General features: G+C 37.6%; 1 protein-coding gene across 2 annotated transcripts in view; it reads right to left on the minus strand.

Moving 5' to 3' along the window:
* Ift74 (intraflagellar transport 74) overlaps positions 1-16,392 on the minus strand; it is a 75,884-nt gene extending 59,492 nt beyond the window's left edge. Inside the window, exons 1-8 of one of the 2 annotated variants that reach the window (XM_057784437.1) lie at positions 16,263-16,368; positions 13,194-13,252; positions 12,363-12,497; positions 8,228-8,363; positions 5,489-5,537; positions 3,268-3,366; positions 3,031-3,091; positions 1,329-1,388 (exon numbers count right to left, since the gene is read on the minus strand). In XM_057784437.1, coding sequence (XP_057640420.1) covers positions 1,329-1,388; positions 3,031-3,091; positions 3,268-3,366; positions 5,489-5,537; positions 8,228-8,363; positions 12,363-12,482 — 525 coding nt within the window. In that variant the 5' untranslated portion in view covers positions 12,483-12,497; positions 13,194-13,252; positions 16,263-16,368. Of the gene's footprint in view, positions 1-1,328; positions 1,389-3,030; positions 3,092-3,267; positions 3,367-5,488; positions 5,538-8,227; positions 8,364-12,362; positions 12,498-13,193; positions 13,253-16,262 lie in introns of both variants that reach the window. The other variant, XM_057784438.1, reaches the window with a different exon arrangement.
* Between the last annotated feature and the right edge of the window lie 3,530 nt (positions 16,393-19,922).

The following is a 19,922-nucleotide window of genomic DNA, read 5'->3' on the forward strand; positions in this document are numbered from 1 at the left end:
CCTAAGTACTCCTAGATGACTGTTATGTACACAGACGTGAATCTAGATCCACCCCAAATAAAAAAACAAATAATTTTCAAAGTTTTCTATATTTATTTCTAGCAATAAAATTTATCTCTAAGTTTGTAAAACTAAAAATAATTTACTTAATTTTTTTAGAACCCCAAATTTAGAACTCATTTTAAAAATCCTGGATTTTTTTTTTAGCCAGGATGATGCGGGGCATGCCATTAATCCCAGCACTTAAGAAGTAGAGGTAGGGCCGGGCAGTGGTGGTGCACGCCTTTAATCCCAGCACTTGGGAGGCAGAGGCAGGCGGATCTCTGTGAGTTCGAGACCAGCCTGGTCTACAAGACCTAGCTCCAGGACAGGCTCCAAAACCACAGAGAAACCCTGTTTCAAAAAACCAAAAAAAAAAAAAAAAAAAAAAAAGAAGCAGAGGTAGGCGGATATCTGAGTTTGAGGCCAGCCTATTCTAGTGAGGGCTTCCAGGACAGCTAGGGCTGCACAGGGAAACCCTGTCTCAGGAAAAAAAATAAATAAATAAAAAATGCTGTTTTCACAGATTTCTTTGATCATGTAAGTAAATTATAAGCTAAAGAATATTATATTTTATTCAAATATTTAAAATGAAAATAAGTTAAATATTAACATGAACACTGAACACAAATTCTCATTTACCAAAATCAGTAGTATAGCTATGCCTGGTATCATACCCATTCCTTTTTCTACTTGCTATTAGAACTATGAGGAGGTGCTGGAGAGATAGCTCAGCAGTTAAGAACACTTGCTGTTCTTCCAGAAGACTTGTGTTCATTTTCTAGCACCCATGTGGAGGCTCAAAGTCATCAGTTACTCTAGTTCCAGGCAATTTGATGCCTTCTCTGGCCTCTGAGGGCTCAGGGCATAGACATATAGGCAGATAAAACATCCACACACTTTCATTAACTCAAAAAAAAAAAACTATAAGAAAACTTTTAAAGATATTATTTCCATTGAATTTTAATTCCATTTGTAAAAAAATTAAAACCTAAGGAAACATTTTTTTAAAAAAAAGTTATGAACCAAAATATTATTAATATAAATCCAATCAATATAGATGGTTCTTCCCTAGTTTCATTGACAGATATTAAAATATTTACTCCAACAGCAACAGGGATATAAAAAACAATAAAAAGTGCTTAATCATAATTGTGATACTTATGATCAGAGTCATAACCACCTCGAATGGCTATAAAAGGTTTTACCAAACTACTTCTAGATAAATGCTTTATTTTAGAGGATATGATTTATATACAATTATTACTTATATTTGTATATTTTCTTACCATGTTGTAATCATTCATAACTTCTTCCATTTCAGTATTGGTATTGAGTTTATCTACCAACTAAAAGCAAAAATATAACAAAGAAAGCACCATTTGGTTAGCCTTAATAAATTTTAGGCAAGTTTTAATATACATACCTATTTTCATAAATAGCTAATAATTTCAGTGTAAATACTATCAAGTGTCTTACTTTCTAAAAAAAAAAAATAGCGAGCCACATTAAAAAACAATATTGAAAACCTAACATACTCTTCATTTGGCCAGTAAGTGAGAAGTGATGAATTACTGTTCCTTTAAGAACACTGAAGAGCTTTCTCTGCTTTGAAATGACCAAGTTTATAAAGGTCTGAAACAGAAAAAAAGCAGCGTTGGAAATTATCTGCCACTTGAATTTTTCCCCTCCTGGAAACATTAACTGTTTTAGAAATTTATAGTAGTGAAAAGGCAAAACAACTTTCTTTCCCATAAATTTATTTTATAAAACAGAGCACTAGTAAATCTAATTCTTAAGTCAGAGAATGTCCTGCTCTTACAGAGGATGTGAGTTCAGGTCCTAGCACCCACACCAAGCAGCTTTAAGTGCCTCTAACTGTCTCCAGGGAATCAACACTATCACCTCCTTTGGGCCTCTGTGGGTAATGGCATTCATGTGCATACACATATACACATAATTAGAAGTAAAACAAAATCTTTAAAACAATAAACAATAGAAAACAACACTAAAAGAAATTCTAATTAATATTGGTCTCGAGGTGTTTTTACAGAGCATATGCTCAGAAAATTTAAGAACTACAAAATATTCTAATTAGCAAAATTTCACTGGTAAGTATTAATATTAACTAGTTATATCATAATTTACCTAATCAACAGTGGAGACAAAAGCTAGTCATACCATAATTGTTTAATGTGCCTCAGGAATTAGAAAGAAATTCTGATGCTAGAAACTTCCTGGAGGCAGTGTTACTCCAAGGACAAGGAATTAACAGCATTGCCAAGGTGATAGTCTGCACTGGAAATATCCTCGGTGGAACTATTTTTATGAGTGTACTCATTTTGACAGAATGCACACAAAATTGAACACTCAGATGGAAGTAATCTGTATGCTAGGTAATAATTTAAATGTCATGATGACAATGCTCCATAGCAAGGTAAAGGTGTTTTTAAAGCAATGGAATCATTCTTACCTAATAAATTGTAATGCTTTAAAAAAAATATTATTCAAACATTTGTAGGGGAGAAAAGCTTTTGTGTGATTTATATGTGTCTTTAAAAAAATGAGGCTAGCAATATGGCTCAGCAGGTAAAGCTTCTACCAAGGCTGGTGGCCTGTATTTGATTCTTGGGGGACCCATATGGTAGATAAGAAGTAACTTACACTTCCATGAATGTGCCTGCACACACAGACACACACACACACTAAATAACAAATAAATAAACAGTAGGTAAAATAAATATTTTTTATAATGCAAACAAAATTGGAAGAATTCCTATCAATCTGTTAAGCCAAGTTATTTCTGGGGAAGGAAATGAAGAAGAAATGAAAAAAGCAACTTAATTTTTATATTTTTATACTTCCAACTTTTTCACAAGAAATATATATATACTTGTGTATTATTTAATATTTAAAATGTATTTTTAAGTGTCAAGAGCACGAGCACAAAAACAAACATCAGGAGAAATTCTCTGAGGAAAGAGACAATACCATGTTGTAGTCTGCTAGTTGTCCTTGAAAGTCTTTAATTTCAACAGCTAATGTCTCTGCCCTACAAACAAAAGCAAATGTATTCATAAATACATAAGCAGATCAATATAAAGAACCTTATGGATGGTGTCATATTTAATAAATTATGTTCACGATACTGAACAAATACTAAATTGATATTCAGTGGGATGGATTCCTAATAAAGATCTTGCATGTCTTAATTGTAAAATTACTCACCTCTTTTCATACGACAAATACACTGAATTTTCTTGGTTGTACATTTCTATTTCTTTCTGAAGTTTATTAATTTCAGTTGTAAGTTCACTTATTTTGCTCCTAAGTGAAAAAAAGGAAGAAGTTTAGAAATACTTCTAACTCAGAAAAGAATATAACTATTTAAATATATATATATATAGTTAAATAAAATAAACTTCGTAAATGTGTAACAATATGCATGGCTTTATCAAATCCATTTAAAATGAACAGTTTCAGGGGGTTGTGTCACTAAAAATGATGAGCCGATGAGAAAAAATGTCTGACACAGAGTCTCTAATCAAGGAAGATGAAACAGGCCAGGCATTGTGGTACACACTTTTGATCCAACTTGAAGAAGCAGGAAAAGAAATCCAAGTCTGAGGACAGCCTGGTCTGGTCTATACAGGAAGCTCCAAATCAGCTAGTGTTACAGAGGAGGGCACAGTCTGAGAACACTCGGCCTGGTCTGTACAGGGAGCTCCAAATCAGCTGGTATTACAGTAGGGCACAATCTCAAAGAACAGAAGCAAAACCAAAAACCAAACAAAGGAAAATGGAGCTACATCACTAGGACATCTGAAAAGAGAAAGTTATTAGGTGGAAAATAAGTAATACGGCTTAGTAGGTAACACCAGGGATCAGTTCCACATGGCAACTCATAACCGCCGTAACTTCAGTTCCAGGAGTTAAGTAATCCAATGCTCTGACTTCCACAGGCAAAGGGCAAACATGTGCTTTAACACATACATACATGTATAACATTCATACACATAAAATTAAAAGAACATATTTCTTTTAAAGTTCTTCATTTTAGAGACCTTATTAAAAGGCCTGAAGCCAGACATGGTGGTGCACACCTTTAATCCCAGTACTCAAAAGGCAGAGGCAGGTTGATCTCTGTGAGTTGAGTCTAGCCTGGTCTAGATGAGTTCTAGGACAGCTAAGGCTATATATACAAGTGATGCCCCAACTCAAAATAATTACAAAAAAAAGTAGGAGGCTTATAAATTAGTTAAAATTAGGGCAAGCGTATCAAATGACCAAATATACTTACATAAAACTCTATGATTAAGTATAAATGAACAAACACTTATTTCCTTTCTTAGTACAATCAGTGATATTTCAATTATATGAGTAATACATTCAGAATAATATTAAAAAGCATAAAAGATTATTATCACTCCAAAAAAAGAGTAAACTTTATGATATGATTTGAATGATTGCCTTCCTTCTAAAATTCACACGTTTGCCAGGCAGTGGTGGTGCAGCCTTTATCCAGCACTCAGGAGGCAGAGACAGACGATCTCTGTGAGTTAGAGGCCAGCCTGGTCTACAGAGTGAGTTCCAGAACAACAGGGCTATGTAGAGAGACTTTGCCTCAACCTGACCTCTCCACACCTTTCCCCCCAAAAAAGGAATTGATTCTTCTGGTTTGTATCTAGGCCACGAAGGCTATTTCATGGATGTTAATGCCTACCAAAGGGCTGATTCTGCTTTCCTTGTCCATCGCAGAACTACACAAAACCGGCTGGGCAGTGGTGGCACACGCCTTTAATCCCAGCACTCGGGAGGCAGAGGTAGGCGGATCTCTGTGAGTTCGAGACCAGCCTGGTCTACAAGAGCTAGTTCCAGGACAGGCTCCAAAACCATAGAGAAACCCTGTCTCGAAAAACCAAAGAACTACACAAAACCATAAACTCTCAGCCTAGGGCTGGGAAGAAATTTAGTTGTTCATAAAGAACTTGCCTTGCAAGCACAAAAAGCTGAGTCCAAACCCCAGAACCCATGTAAAACAGCGGGGTTTGGTGGTTCATGCTTGCAATCCCAGCCCTGGGGAGACACGAACAGGAGGCTCAGAAAGGTTCAACAGTCAGCAGCCTAGCCTACTTAGCAAGCTCCAGGGCAACAAAGAGAACCTGTCTCAAAAACAGGTGGAAGGTATCTGAAAAGTGACACCCAAGGTCACCCTCTAGCATCCACATGTACCCACAAGACTGTATGAATACTAACCCACATGTGGGCACCAGGATGCACCTCCATGTACCAGATTTCAGTCTAACTATATTATCATGCAGTACAGTCGATTAACCAGAAATTATGTGAGAATATAAAATTATTCTTAGAACTCAAAAGGTAACTAATTGTTGAAATAAATACAACTAAAACTCCAAGGTCATGCATAAAAAACATTTATTTTACATACCTAAGAAGTCCAAGATAGTAAGATTTGTCTAAAATTTGCCTCTGGGGACCTAAAAAAAATGTTTTTAATGTGAATATTAATACTCCATTATAAAATGACCAAAATAACAAATCCAAAGCACAACCACCATTACTTGCCACAGTTCTCAGACCATTCCTCATGAATGCCTCAACATATGGAGAAACACTAAAAGCTAGTATTCTAGAATCATGACATAAAGGAGGCTGAATTTAGATAAGATTGGGACTTTTAAAAGTGAGGCTGTTAAGAAATAAGAATCTGGTCTGGAGAAATGGCTCAGTGGTTAAGAGCACATACTGCTTTTTCAGAGGACCCAAGTTCAATTACCAGCACACACATTCGGCAGCTCATAGCTGCCAGTAACTCCAACTCCAGGAAATCTGACAGTCTCTTCTGGCTTACACACTGTACTTATGTGCACAGACCCACACACAGATACACACACATATATTCATAATTTAAAAAAATAATAATCCAGTATTTTTTAAAAGACACTAGATACTACAGGACAGACTAACTAGATAGAAACTGGACCTATGGAAGCCTTGAACAGAGCAGTACAAAGGACTTTTTAAAAAATGCAATTTTTTTTTAAAGATTTGTTTATTATGCAAACAGTATTCTTAGTATTCTACATGTATGCCTGCAGGCCAGAAGGCACCAGATCTCATTACAGATGGTAGTGAGCCACCATGTGGTTGCTGGGAATTGAACTCAGGACCTTTGGAAGAATAAGCAGTGCTCTTAACCACTGATCCATCTCTCCAGCCCCCAAAAATGCAATTTCATTATCATTAGATTGTATAATATGAGGGTGTGCATGTGCCATAGCACACATGTGAGGATCAGAGACATAATAATTTTGACTCGTTTTTTTATTATTAATATTAAGAAAAATTTCTAAATAATCAATGGTTTTTCTACTTAGTAAGCAATATGGCATAAAAAAATTAAGTCTCCTGAAAGGAATACCATACTCCTAAAGTACAGTGGTTAGGATTGGCAAGATGGCTCAGTGGGTAACAAGTCTGACAACCTGAGTTTGATCCTGGGAACCCACAGTAGGAAAGAACCAATTCCAGAAAGTTATCTTCTGGGACTTCATAACATGCACTGGGGCACATGTGTGTCTCTTCAATGCAGAGAGAGAGAGAGAGAGAGAAATAATAATAAAAATACAGTTCTCGCTCAGTATCTAATGGGAACTGCCTTCAGGACTGCAACAGGCCCTGAAATCCAGGGATGCTCAAGTCTCCAATAGAGCTCTGCTGCATTTTCACATAATGGAGCTACACCATGTCACATGACTTAAAACCATCTGGATGACTTGTTGCTGGGAACAATCTTTGTACACTGTGTACTGCTCTCCCTGGTTCAGAGGGAGCTGACTGCCTATAACAGGGAAGGAAGAGCCAAAGTAGGAGGATGCTGAGAAGAAGGTAGAGTCTGAGGAGTCTCCAGCCAGACACAGAGGAAGCAAGACATGTAGAAAATGAGGTAACAAGCAATGAGCCACATGGTATTACTTAGATAAGAAAAATGAGTTAATTTAAATTGTCAGAGCTAGTTAGTAACAAGCCTAAGCTATCGGCTGAGCATTTACAATTAATATTAAGTCTCTGTGTGGTTATTTGGGAGTGGGCTGATGGAACAGAGCTGACAGGCGGTCCCAACAAAAAATTTCGTCTATAACTTAGAATGCCTTATCAATGTTATACAGTTATATCATTATTGTTATAGTTATATTGTAATTTACCTTAAAATTAATTTTGCACCTCAAGAGTAGCTTTAAGCCCTCAGAAATCACTAGTCACAAGAAAAAAACGAAACCTAAGAATATTAATCATGGTTTTGTTTATACATCACATTGATCAAACTGCTGAAACAAGTACAGTGTAATGGTGCTAGGGATATGACTTAGCAGTAGTGCATTTGCCTAGCATACACAAGGTCCTAGGTTCAATCTCCGGTGTCGTATCGAAAAGAACTCACAAAACCAATTTAAGCCATGTGTGGCAATACCAAAACTTGAGAGAGTTGAGGAAGAAAGATAGGGGTCAAGACTATTCTCGGTTGCATAGTGAATGCAAGAACAGTAACTATTTTTGAGACTGTCTAAAAAATAAAATATATTATTATGCCTTAGAGAGAAGCATGTCAGTCTCATTTCTTTTCTTAATCATTATAATGGAGAAAAAAGGAACTTTTAACACCTAATAAATGTTTTCAATGATATTATTTAATTTTATGGGTATGTGCCATGGCACCTGTGTGGAGGTGAGAGTACAGCTCGTAAGAGTTGGCCCTCTCCTTCCATCAAGTCAGTCCTGGAGATCAAACTCAGATAATCAAGCCTGGGACCTCCATGTGATGAGCCATCTCACATGCCCAATAAGTGCCATTCCAAGGTGAAAGCTATCAAAAAGAATTTCAAAATACTTTTATGTAGTAATGAAAACCTAATTCCCAGTCATAAACCTTTCAAATTTCTTCCAGTTTTAACAAAACTCCTTGATATTCAGAAAATTTAAGCTCAAAGTAGAGCATATATATATATGTATATATATATGCTTATACCTTTCTAGTTCACATATATTCTATTATTTCATAATAATTTTATAAGTCAAAGAATAAGAACGCCGTGCTACATTTCTCATTTATTAAGATGTGCTGTAACAGTTTTGAAACAAAATATATTCATCTTCATAAAATAAATACCTTTCATCCCAGTTTTCATTCCACTCAAACCTTGCTGAGTTACAGGACGATCAGCAACTCTGATTTGAGATGACAAAACTCCACCAGTCCCTAGGGGTCCACCACGAGAACCTGGTCTTGCTGTTGCTGGTGGCATCTAAATGACAAGCAAGACTTTACATTTATTAAACCAGGAAAAAACAGTGCCAACATAAGATTATCAAGGCAATTTTTCTAAAAATTGAAACTATACACAATTTTTAAGTTCAAGACCAGTTAGAACTACATACCCCCCCCCCCAAAAAAAAAACTACCTGAGAAATAATAATAAAAAAACTAGGGCCAATTAGATAACGCACATACTGAGAGACCTTATATCTAAGTTAGACCCCTGGGCTCCACACAGTACTTTTCCACGCAGATAAAGAAATAAATGTTAACAAAAAGTTTTAAAGTATCATATTTCTACATAATGATGTTATAGTTGATTTTCTCCTTTGTAAAATCTGGTGCTTTAAGCATTATTATGATGAGTATATATTTTCCTTAAAATTAGGAAAAAGAAATTCATTTTGGAAAAAAAAGAGTACTATTACATGTCCTGAGGAAAGTCACAACTCTCTCTCTCTCTCTTTTTTTTTTTTTTTTTTTTTTTTTCTCGAGATAAGGTTTCTCTGTAGCTTTGTTGCCTGTCCAGCTCTTGTAGACCAGGCTGGCCTCGAACTCACAGAGATCCGCCTGCCTCTGCCTCCCAAGTGCTGGGATTAAAGGCGTGCGCCACCATCACCCAGCCACAACTCTCTCTTGTCAACTATGCACATAAGCATGGAAAATTATAAAAGGCAACATCTCTCTGCATCTTCTTTTTTTTTTTCATCCTTTTTATTTTATCTGTCTCTGCCAAAGACTAACATACAGTAGAAGATTAAATGTGGGGTAGAAATTTTAGATTATTAAGTTTTTGCCATATACTTTGTTGTTTTTATTTCTGTTACCTGGTAGCCTTTAGCACTATCAAACAACCCAGTTCCTAGGTGACTCAGAGAATTACTTGCAAACTTACTTAGTTATATTGCCAACACCAGGACACATTCCAGAGACTACGCTGAATACAAAAACAAATGCAACTCACATAAAAGAGTTCAGGGTTACCCACAGTGGTTTCTAGGAGAGACTGAGAAGTCTTTGCTTTGGAAACTTTCTAAACCATTCTTTTTTCTGCTTTATGCAAGCAGATTTTGGAAAACTATTTGAATTACCTTATTTATGAGATGAAGTATAGAGGCTAATAAAATGGAATAATGTGTGAGTATATGTATTCACTTGGAAGAATATTCAAAAATCTATTTCTGAAAGGGACAAAAACCCCAACAGAATACTACCCTGTTTTGAATCAGATTACAAGCTACATATGCATATGTGTTTTGTGTCTGTAAATGCACAGAAAAGTCTTATAAGACACATACCAAACAGCTGATAATTGCCTTGAATAGAAAAAAGCTCTCAAAAAATCTGCCAGTTTATTTTACAATGAACATCACTCATTTCAAAAATTATAGGCATCACACAAGTAAAGTGCATGACAAATAGGAGCTGGTCAATAATGTCAGATAACTTTTTTAAGTATTTAATCAACAATCATCAAAAGAATCAATTATTACTAGAACAAGAGAAAAAAACATATATAAGAAGACTTCAGAAAAATCATCTCCATTTTAGGTTATAATGATATAACACTATTATCTGAAACTCTAGAAAAACCATAAACGTTTAAGAAAACCTGACTATTATTTATTGCCTAAAAAAAAAAAGTGCTGTCCTAAAAACACAAGACTCAGCATTACAGCTTCTCTACAATTAGAGCCTGAACACCAGCACTACATACTTTCTGCTACTCAAGACCAATGTAGGAAGGAACAGAAAATACTGTATCAGAGAAAAAGGTTTTGCTGTTGTTTTTTGAGACCCCCTATTGCTGTTGTCCCAGGTGTCCCAGCCTGGCCTGGATAGGATCTTGCTATTACCCCAGGCTGACTTGGAACTATGTAGCCAGTCTGGTTTTGAAATCATGGTTCTGCTTCAGCCTCCAGAGTGCTGGGATTACAGGCATGTCACTATTCCTAGCCCACCATTTCATTTCTAGCAACATGTAAATATATATGACTATGCTAAATTGATATTACATTGCTTTTTAAATCATGTATTACAAAGCACAGTTTTCTCAAGTATAATCGTCATTCATCACCATTTATGCCCTGGCAATGCCTAAGCATGCACGGGAAGCCTGCTTATGGTGGTTCTCCAGTTGTTCTGATCCTAGGCAGTTTTATAATTAAAAATAATTTTAATAATAGCCAGATATATTTTTAATAGCAGAAATAATTTACTTAAGATTTGCTTATGGGACTGGAAAGACGGTTCAGTGGTTAAGAGCAATTGATGGTCTTTGAGAAAACTGCCAAATCATTTCCCAACACTATATCCCGAGGCTCACAACTACCTGTAACTATAGCTGGAAGAAACTGGACACTTTCTTCTGGCCTCCACTGGTAACTACGCTTTCACGCATACCCACAGACACAAATGCACATATACACAATTAAAAATAAACCTTCAAAAATGTTTATAATGTTATCCAATTTGTTCCAAATTTTTATTATTATGATAATGAAAATGTAATAATCCCTGTAGTTATAATTCTTCTTAGAGTGATTAGTTTTTAAATTTTGTACTTTCTCAAATATGGTGGTTCTCTTACTGGCTACATTGATTTATACCACTATTTTAATAGTTACTAAATATATTTCTCATTTTCTGAGACTATATATATATATATACACACACACACACACACACTTTTTTTTTTTTTTTTTTTTTTTTTGGTTTTTGGTTTTTCGAGACAGGATTTCTCTGTGTAACAACAGCCCTAGCTGTCCTGGAACTAGCTTTTATACACCAGGCTGGTCTCGAACTCACAGAGATCAGCCTACTTCTGTCTCCTGAGTGCTGGGATTAAAGGTGTGCGCCACCACCACCTGGCTCAAAATATATTTTTACTCATACTATTCATTACTATTATGCCTTTTGTTCTTTTTATCATTCTGAAAGGTTTCGAGCCCAATTTTTTAATGCTATTCTTCCCCAGTATCAAAAAAAAAGCCTCACAGAATTCTACTTCAACATGAGTTTATTATAACTTTAACACAGAACAAATGCATACAAATTAGTAAAGTGGATAACTGTGGGTTCAAGGCCAGCCTGGTCTCCAGAACAAGTTCAACAGAACAGTCACGGCTATCCACAGAGAAACCCTGCCTCTATAAACAATCAAACAAACAAGCTTCTGAGTACTGATGTGTGTGGCCGCAAGGTCTGTAATCCTAGCCAGCCCTAAGGAGACTGGGGCATGAAGATTCTCAATTCAAGGCTAGTCCAAAATATATTAGAAAGACTCTGCCTCAATTTTTTTAAAGTTATGAATGATCTATACAAAGAATTACCAGTTTGTTGGGTTTTTTATTTTTATGATATTTTTAATTTTTGTAAATTCAAATATAAAAATTAAAAATATTTTCAAGTACTTGGTTTTCTATCATTATTAGAAAGTCCTCAGACTTTATTAAGTTTATATTAAATAATTATGTATATTTTCCTCTGCCAGTTATATAAACTCTTTAAAATATCAAGTTTATATACTCTTTATAAGTCATATAAATGATACAAAGGGATAAAAACTGCTTTAAGAAGTAATTTATTAGGTTTGGGGCAAGGCCTTAAGAATATTCTATGTATTTTTTGACTAATTTGAAAAGTCACATTACTAATAAAATTTTTACAAATGCTTGATTCTGGTTTTAGTCTATTTTATCTCATTTGTTTCTGATTCTGAAATACTGTACAATTTTAACTATAATTGTTTCACTTTACCCTTGCCTAATAAGTACAAGGACCTGTGTTTGATCTCAGCACCACAAAAAGTAAACTGTTATAGCTTTAAAATATGTTTACGGGTATCACTAAAAGTAATTCCTTGATAATGGTCTTATTCTTCCACATCGTATTTTCACATATTTTAACATTTTTCATACAATTAATATAGTCTACAGAATAAAGGAACAACAAGTAAAACCTGTTATTGCACAGACTCCCAACTTACTGCAGTTGCCACCCGAACAGTCCCAGACGGGGGTCTTACTCCAGAAGGAGGCCTTCCTGTTAGCCCTATTCCACCCCGAGAAATAGGGCGAGGCACTGAAGATTTGTGGTTACTGGCCATTGTTCACTTTAACCACTGTTTGGAAATAAAAACATAATTCAATTTTTCTTTGAGGTCTTATACACCTGAACACTAGTATCTCTTTATACCCTTTCTTCAAATACTTAATTCATAATTATTTTTTTTCTTGCCAACTGCCATTCCCAGACACTCTTACAAGGCTAAGTTGGCTGTAATTTTATTCAAATTTTACTTTAAAATTCTATTTAGGGATTTATGGGATTGGGGCTACTGAAACGGCTCACTGAGTAAAAGCACTTGCATGCAAGCCTGGGAACATGAGTTCCGTCCCTGGAACCCTCATAAAGGTGGAAGAAGAGACTGACTCTACAAACCTGTCCTCTGGCCCTCCCCCATGTACAATGTAGCACGGACATCCAGCTACATCGTGCACTTACACATAGAGACAGAGTCTCAATTTGGAGCAACGGTCTGAGCTCTTAAGGTCCAAATGAGGAGCAGAAGGAGGGAGAACATGAACAAGGAAATCAGGACCACGAGGGATGCACCCACCCACTGTGACAGTGGAACTGATTTATTGGGAGCCCACCAAGGCCAGCTGGACTGGGACTGAATAAGCATGGGTTGATTCCGGACTCTCTGAGCATGGCGGACAATGAAGGCAGATGAGAAGCCAAGGACAATGGCACTAGGTTTCGATCCTAATACATGAACCGGCTTTGTGGGAGCTTAGCCTGTTTAGACGCTCACCTTCCTGGAAGTAGATAGAAGACCTTCGTCTTCCCGCAGGGCAGAGAATTTGGACTGCTCTTCAGTATCGAGAGGGAGGGGGAATGGTGTGGGGGGAGGATAAGAGGAGTGGGGATAGGGGGAGGGAAGTGGGGGGAGGGGGCAATATTTGGGAGGAGGGGAGGGAAATGGGAAACGGGGAGCAGGTGGAAATTTTAATTAAAAAAGAATAAAAATAAAAAAAAAAGAAAATCCAAAAAAAAAAAAAAGAATGGACAAGAACATTTAAGGCATTTACTTAAATACATTTCCCATTTTATGTATACAATGCAAATATATTTAAATTCTACCATGATAAAATTAAAACTTTTAGGTTCAGGATAAAAAAAAATAGTAAATAACTAAAATATGTGAGTAAATGAAAAATAAATAAGATCATTTATTACAATATTCCTTCCTCAATATCCCACTCAGCAAAGGCAAGGTCCTCTAACTCTTTCTTCTTGGTGTATATAACCCTTAATCATATTTTCATCTATTCCTATCACTCTCAGTAAGTAACTTGATTTCCTAGTGATCTGAGAAAATTAGGATATATTCCATTGCCTTTAGAGCATCCAAATCAAGCTAATACGTCCTGCTCTCCAGTATCAATTCTACTTTGCCTTCTTAACCACGTCTCCCTTGAGATAGTATCCCCGCTACTGCAGCAATCTTTACAATTTACTTCTTTCACCTACTGTCAAGTTCAATTTTTCCTTAATTACAGAAACTAATGTATTTGTCCTGCAAACTCCTCTAACCTGTGCAGAAAATCTTCCTTATGCAATCAGGCTTTCCAGAGTAGCCTATTTCCACTACCTCCTAGGTTTCACTACATCATTTAAACGCCCTCTGTCAACCTTACAGGGATATAAACATCATGGTTGACTGCTATATGATCTACAGGAAATCATCGGCTTGACACTAGCCTGCTCTTGTTCTCTTTCCAGGCCCCTCCATCCTCCACTTGCCTGGGTTTGGCAGCATCCCACACGATGCCACCCACAGTCTCATTTTCTTATGTCCACATTCAGGGCTTCAGCAAACAATGAGCTAAGGATTCACAACTCCTTATCTCCCTGACACAATTTCTCCACTCAGACATAGTCTAACTGTTTTCAAGGCAAACATGTATAAAGTTAATGAACATCTATCACATCCCCCAACTCTGTCCTTCCTCTTGGTATTACCTCCTACTCATACAAGTCAGAAACCTGGTCTTTGATTTCTCCTCTTTCTCACTGCCAATGGCCTATTGATTTCATTCCTTCCAATGCTAAACACACACTGCCCTCTATTCTCACAGTGCTGGCAGCCTGTTTAGGGCCTAATTCAGGTCGGTAATTTTATCGGCCTCTTAACGAATCTCCTTCCCTAACACATATCTTGCATGCTGGATTTTCTGGGAATTCTTTCATGACTACTCTCAACCACGTCTACCTTCTTCAGGCTTACAGGGCTGTGCACACATTGCCATATATCCTGCACATAACCTGCCCCAGTACCTACCACAGTAACTGAAAGAAGCTGCTTAAGTCCTCCTTCCCTCTGAGAACAAGAGCTAGCTCGTATCTTTAAGTCCTCAGCATCTGTCTCAGTGGCAGGGAGAAACTACGTCTTAATCTCCTCCAATACAAAGGCATCCCAGTTACAAACATTTACTAATTGGGGTTCAGAAAGTTCTGTGATAGAGAACATAAAAATACTATCAGATCGACCAAACCTCTAGCACCAAGGGAAAAAACTGTCTTCAAAAAAATAATAAATGTTTGAGAAGGTATGTCTAACTTGACTCAGATTTTTAAAAGAAACCAGGTATGGTGGTGCATGCTTGTGATGGAAAAGGGGAAGGGAAGAATTACTACGACTGCAAACAAAACATAGTTGAATAGAAGTTCGACTTTATTACACATCCCATGCTCGGCTTTCTCTTGTTCTTCTTTGCATCACCCCACGATCTGTCATTATATTGCCAACTTCTACAGTCTTACACACTTTCAGTTCCAACTGTAATAAGAACTCATAAATCAGTGTCTGCAATCCTATCATTCAAACCAGGCACCAATTCTGAATGTCCACCTGTTTACTGAACATTTCCATTTGGGCATCTAAACAATTATCTCTTTGTGTAGAAAAAAAAATAGACACCTACCTTAGACGCTTTCTATTCCAAGCAGCACCCTTCCCCTAACTTCCCTATGGTGTTGAACTACACAGAGACATCAACAGCATTATTCCAAATGAAATCAGAAAAGTTAAAAGCAGTACCTTTTTCAAATACAGGTCCTACAGTCAAAATACTTTCTCAAAAGGAGTAAAAACACCCAGGAATTCCGGCACAATTAGTTGCTGTTTATCCCTCTCTCTCTCATACACACACACACACACACGCACACACTATATTTTTTTTACTACTGATTTACTGTAATATAAAATGCCTAACTTACATTAGCATAATGTCGCCCTTATGCTAAGAGAAAAGGAAGGAGAGCCCTGGTGACATATATACCCCTATTCCTGGGGAGTTCCTACTCCTATTCACACCATCATGGGGGAGGGCAGTGTTCACAGTTTCTGATTCCACAAGGATTAAGGATACAAATTCTGACAGTAACCACTATATAACCTTTGCTTGGGATGTGTTTTCTCGTCTCTAAAACAAAAGAGTGGCCACGAGTCCTTATTTTGCAGAGTTGTGGAGTTCAGTTCTTACACGGAAAAGAAGTTTTTCTTTACCATTACTACCATTATCTTCCCTAAACCAGTCATTCTGACTTAGGGTAAGCGAAAAGTTGCTAAATCCCTTCCCCCTGTAAGCGCTGACGGTCTCCTCCTTCAAAGCAGTGACTTTCCTGAGGGTCAGTGTTCTTTTTGGAGCGTCCACTCTTAGTCCACGCGTAGGGTGAACGTCCCAGGCCAAACCTCCGACCCCAAGTCATAGAACAGCCAAGAGCCCACGGATTCGAATTTGTTTTGTTTGGAGCGCATCAGAGTCTCCAGAGAACGATAACCCGCGCAGGGAGAAGGCGCGAAGCTGAGATGGCTCACCTTGCCCGGTGCGAATGGGGAACCCCGCAACACGAACCTCTCTGCGAGGAGACAGAGCGAGCCACACCGCTCACCTAAGCACGGCCTGGGCGCCAGGCCTCAAAGCCCTGCGCGACGCCGCGTATCCCAGCAACGGCCACCGCGCGGAAACCTCCCCTCGTGATTGGCCGGCGCTGCGCCTCTGATTTGGGGGGGTCTCGCGAGATTTGAGGACAGCCTTTCTTCCTCTCGCCCAAAAGTGATATATTTAAGCTTTCTTTTACCAGAGGTCTTTTTTTAAAAAAAAACGGAGGAGGAGGAGGCTGTGTAATTAATTGAGAGTCCTTAAAAGATCTGTTTTACAAGGTCTCACTTTTAGAGTGATGTAGGTCTAAATCACTACGTAGCCCTGGGTGACAAGTATCTTTTTAGAACGGAACTGTTTGTGGTGGGAATTTGATTTTTTTTGTTTGTTTGGGTAACTAACGTTTAAACGTTTGACAGATTCCTTGCCTTACCCCGGCCAGCTCCCCTATAGGGGATGAGAGTGACTACATTGGCTGTGCCAGTCTTTCTTAATAGTGGGATCTGAGTTTATTGCTTGCTAGCTCCATAACCCGATGCACACACCCGAAATATGAATGTAAATCGTAAGGGATACTTCAGGGTCTATTTCAGTAAGGATGCCAACTCCAGCAACTATATCCAGGATTTAAGACTGATTTTTTTTTTTCGTTTGTTTTTTTAACTTTAGATAGGGTCTCTCTACGTAACCCTGCCTGTCTTGGTAACTCAAGTAGACCAAGCTGGATATATAGATCCTCCTGCCTCTCCCAAGTGCTGGTGTTAAAGACTTGCACCACCACATACCCAGGTTTAATAAACCTTAATAAACCCACTTTCAGTTTTTAGTTTAAAAACATAGTTTCTGTGCCTTCCAATTAAGAACTCTGACAGATGTGACAACTGAAATTGGCAGGACAGGTGTTCTTGACCCAATTTTAGAGAGATTAAGCAATTTGTTTTAAATCATTTGAGTAATCAGCAGTGTTCCCTGTCCCCATATCTTTTATGTGACGAAAACAATTCAAACATCTCACTTAGTGGCCTCTCAGCTTTCCTAAGGAATGCAATCCACTTTAATTGACTTTGGTCATTTTCATTTTGTCTTGCTTGATTGCTTTGGTGTGGTCTTCTGGATGTCTCCCTCCCACGTACTTATAGTACATGAGACCATGCCCAAGTGTGCCTGGTATCTTAAAGGCTATTGGCTGAAGTAGTTCCTACACCATGGATGCTAGACAAGCTCTGTACCACTGGGTTACACACCCACTGTGCAAGATTTTGCTGTTTCTTTACAGGAACTTACATAGGCTACATCAAGTAACTGAACTGGATAAAGCTTTCTGTCTCAGGACCTTCTTAAACTGTAGATCACAAACTGTAGATCAGGATGTTCTTAAACTGTAGATCACAAACTGTAGATCAGGATCTTCTTAAACTGTAGATCACAAACTGTAGATCAGGACCTTCTTAAACTGTAGATCAAACTGTAGATCAGGATGTTCTTAAACTGTAGATCACAAACTGTAGATCAGGACCTTCTTAAACTGTAGATCACAAGCTGTAGATCAGGATCTTCTTAAACTGTAGATCACGAACCCTCATTGGGTTTAACTGAATGTGGGGATTCCCCCAAATTTACAATAGTAAAAAATGTCTGAACACTCAGTTAACAAAAATTAAAGAACACATAGTAACGAACTGGAGGTGTTTCTGGCAGCACTCACCCGTGTTGCATTGCATGGCTTCACTAAAGCTTTGGTTCTGAATCACTTGTGCACTCTGTACTTCTAGTCCCCTCCCACCACACCACACCAACCAGTGCTGCCTGTGACACCTTGGCTCAGAGTCAAGACTATTGTTTGCTATGAACTCCAGTGTTTTTACTATATAGTTTTCTACTGTTATAAAAACATGATTAGGGGATGTGAGAGACGGCTCAGAAGAAGTTAAGAGCACTGGCTGCTCTTCCAAAGGTCCTGAGTTGAATTTCCAGCAGCCACCTGGTAGCTCACAACCATCTACAATGAGATCTGATGCCTTCTTCTGGCGTGAAGGCAAACATGCAGACATAACACTATGAAAAATTATTTTAAAAAAGGAAAAAATTAATTAAACTTTTGGGCTATTGAAGTAGCAAGAAACTTCTTTGCATTCCAAGAGAATCTCACATATATTATTTTCTTCGTTTTGAAAGTTGGGTTTTCATTTACTTCCATCAACAGAAATTAGACTTGACTAGCCACAGACACTTTTGTACATTGATTAATTTTAGAAAGATTTGTTTGTTTGTTTGTTTGTTTGTCTGGGGAAGGGAGAATTTTAGAACCTGAAAATTTTTACCATTTTCTTCTATTTAAAACTGTATCAGATCATTCCAATATAATGCTTTTAATATGTAAATTGGATTGTTATACATATGGTATGTTTGTTTTTTAAAAAATATGTCAAAGAGAAAAAGACATAATGTCTTAACTACAGAAAATAAGAGCTCAATATTTTTATATCTTTATTCCTTAGTATGCAAGTATCAAATTGGTATATTATTGGATTTTATTTCATTCGATTGATTTAAAAAACTGTTTAAGATGATGACTTGAGTTTCAAAAAATACTGCCAAATGAATTTTGGCTTGAATCAGGATAGAATTTCTAGGGGAGCCCTGAACATATTTCTGTCATTTTGTATAATGTGTTTATGCAAAGTGTTATTCTCTACATTTGGTGATTATTAAACCAAAAATACTGATCCACTCTGAGAAACATTGAAACTGAAGATGCTGCAGATCCTGAGTTTGGTTCCTAGCACCCTTACCCATTCACAACCATCTGGAACCCTACTCCGGGGATCCAGCTCCCTCTTCTGGAGTCCACTGGCACTGCACTCATGTGCACCTACACACACACACACACACACAGAGACAGACACACACAGACACACTTAATTTAAAGGAAAGCAAATCTTACAGTTATTCATCTGAGCAGTATTTGTTATAGGAAAATTAGTTAAGGTCATGCTGGGGTCCCTGCAAGCTCTGCTGCTGGCAGAAAGACAATCTGCATGAAGAGAGGAAAACTTGGTTCAGCTTGACTTAGTCAGACTGGATCAAACTTCTAGTTAGTTTGGCGCCAGGCAGTCTACTGTAATATAAGCATATTTAAACACAGTACAATTTGGAAAGTGTTTCCAAGCAACAATTTCCAATCCCGTGCACGATGAAGCTTACTGCGTGACTACACAGAAACTCCTTTATATAGTACGTTGCCATGAAGATATAGGTTCTACAGCTTAAAGGCCTAGGATTCAGTGTGCTCTCTGAGATAGCATGCAGGGAACAGGTTTTAAAGTACACGTGGCATCTTCCCTCAGGATGGGTTCTATTAACTGAGAGCTAAAGATAAAGGACTAGGGAGGGTGAGTACAGGATAAACATTCTGGGGGCTTTGAGTAAGGTCTGGCTCTATAGACAGCACAGGTCACCAGTTATTAACGATATCCATTCCCAGTCTTCTAGGTGGAAAGCAGGCATTTCCTCCTTTAAGGAGACAACTCTGCATGGTTAACATTCCTGATTTCCCCAGTGATCTGTGTCCCCAACAAGGCAATCATCATAAAGTA

The sequence above is a fragment of the Chionomys nivalis genome, chromosome 11, assembly GCF_950005125.1.
Source record: "Chionomys nivalis chromosome 11, mChiNiv1.1, whole genome shotgun sequence".
Taxonomy (NCBI): domain Eukaryota; kingdom Metazoa; phylum Chordata; class Mammalia; order Rodentia; family Cricetidae; genus Chionomys; species Chionomys nivalis.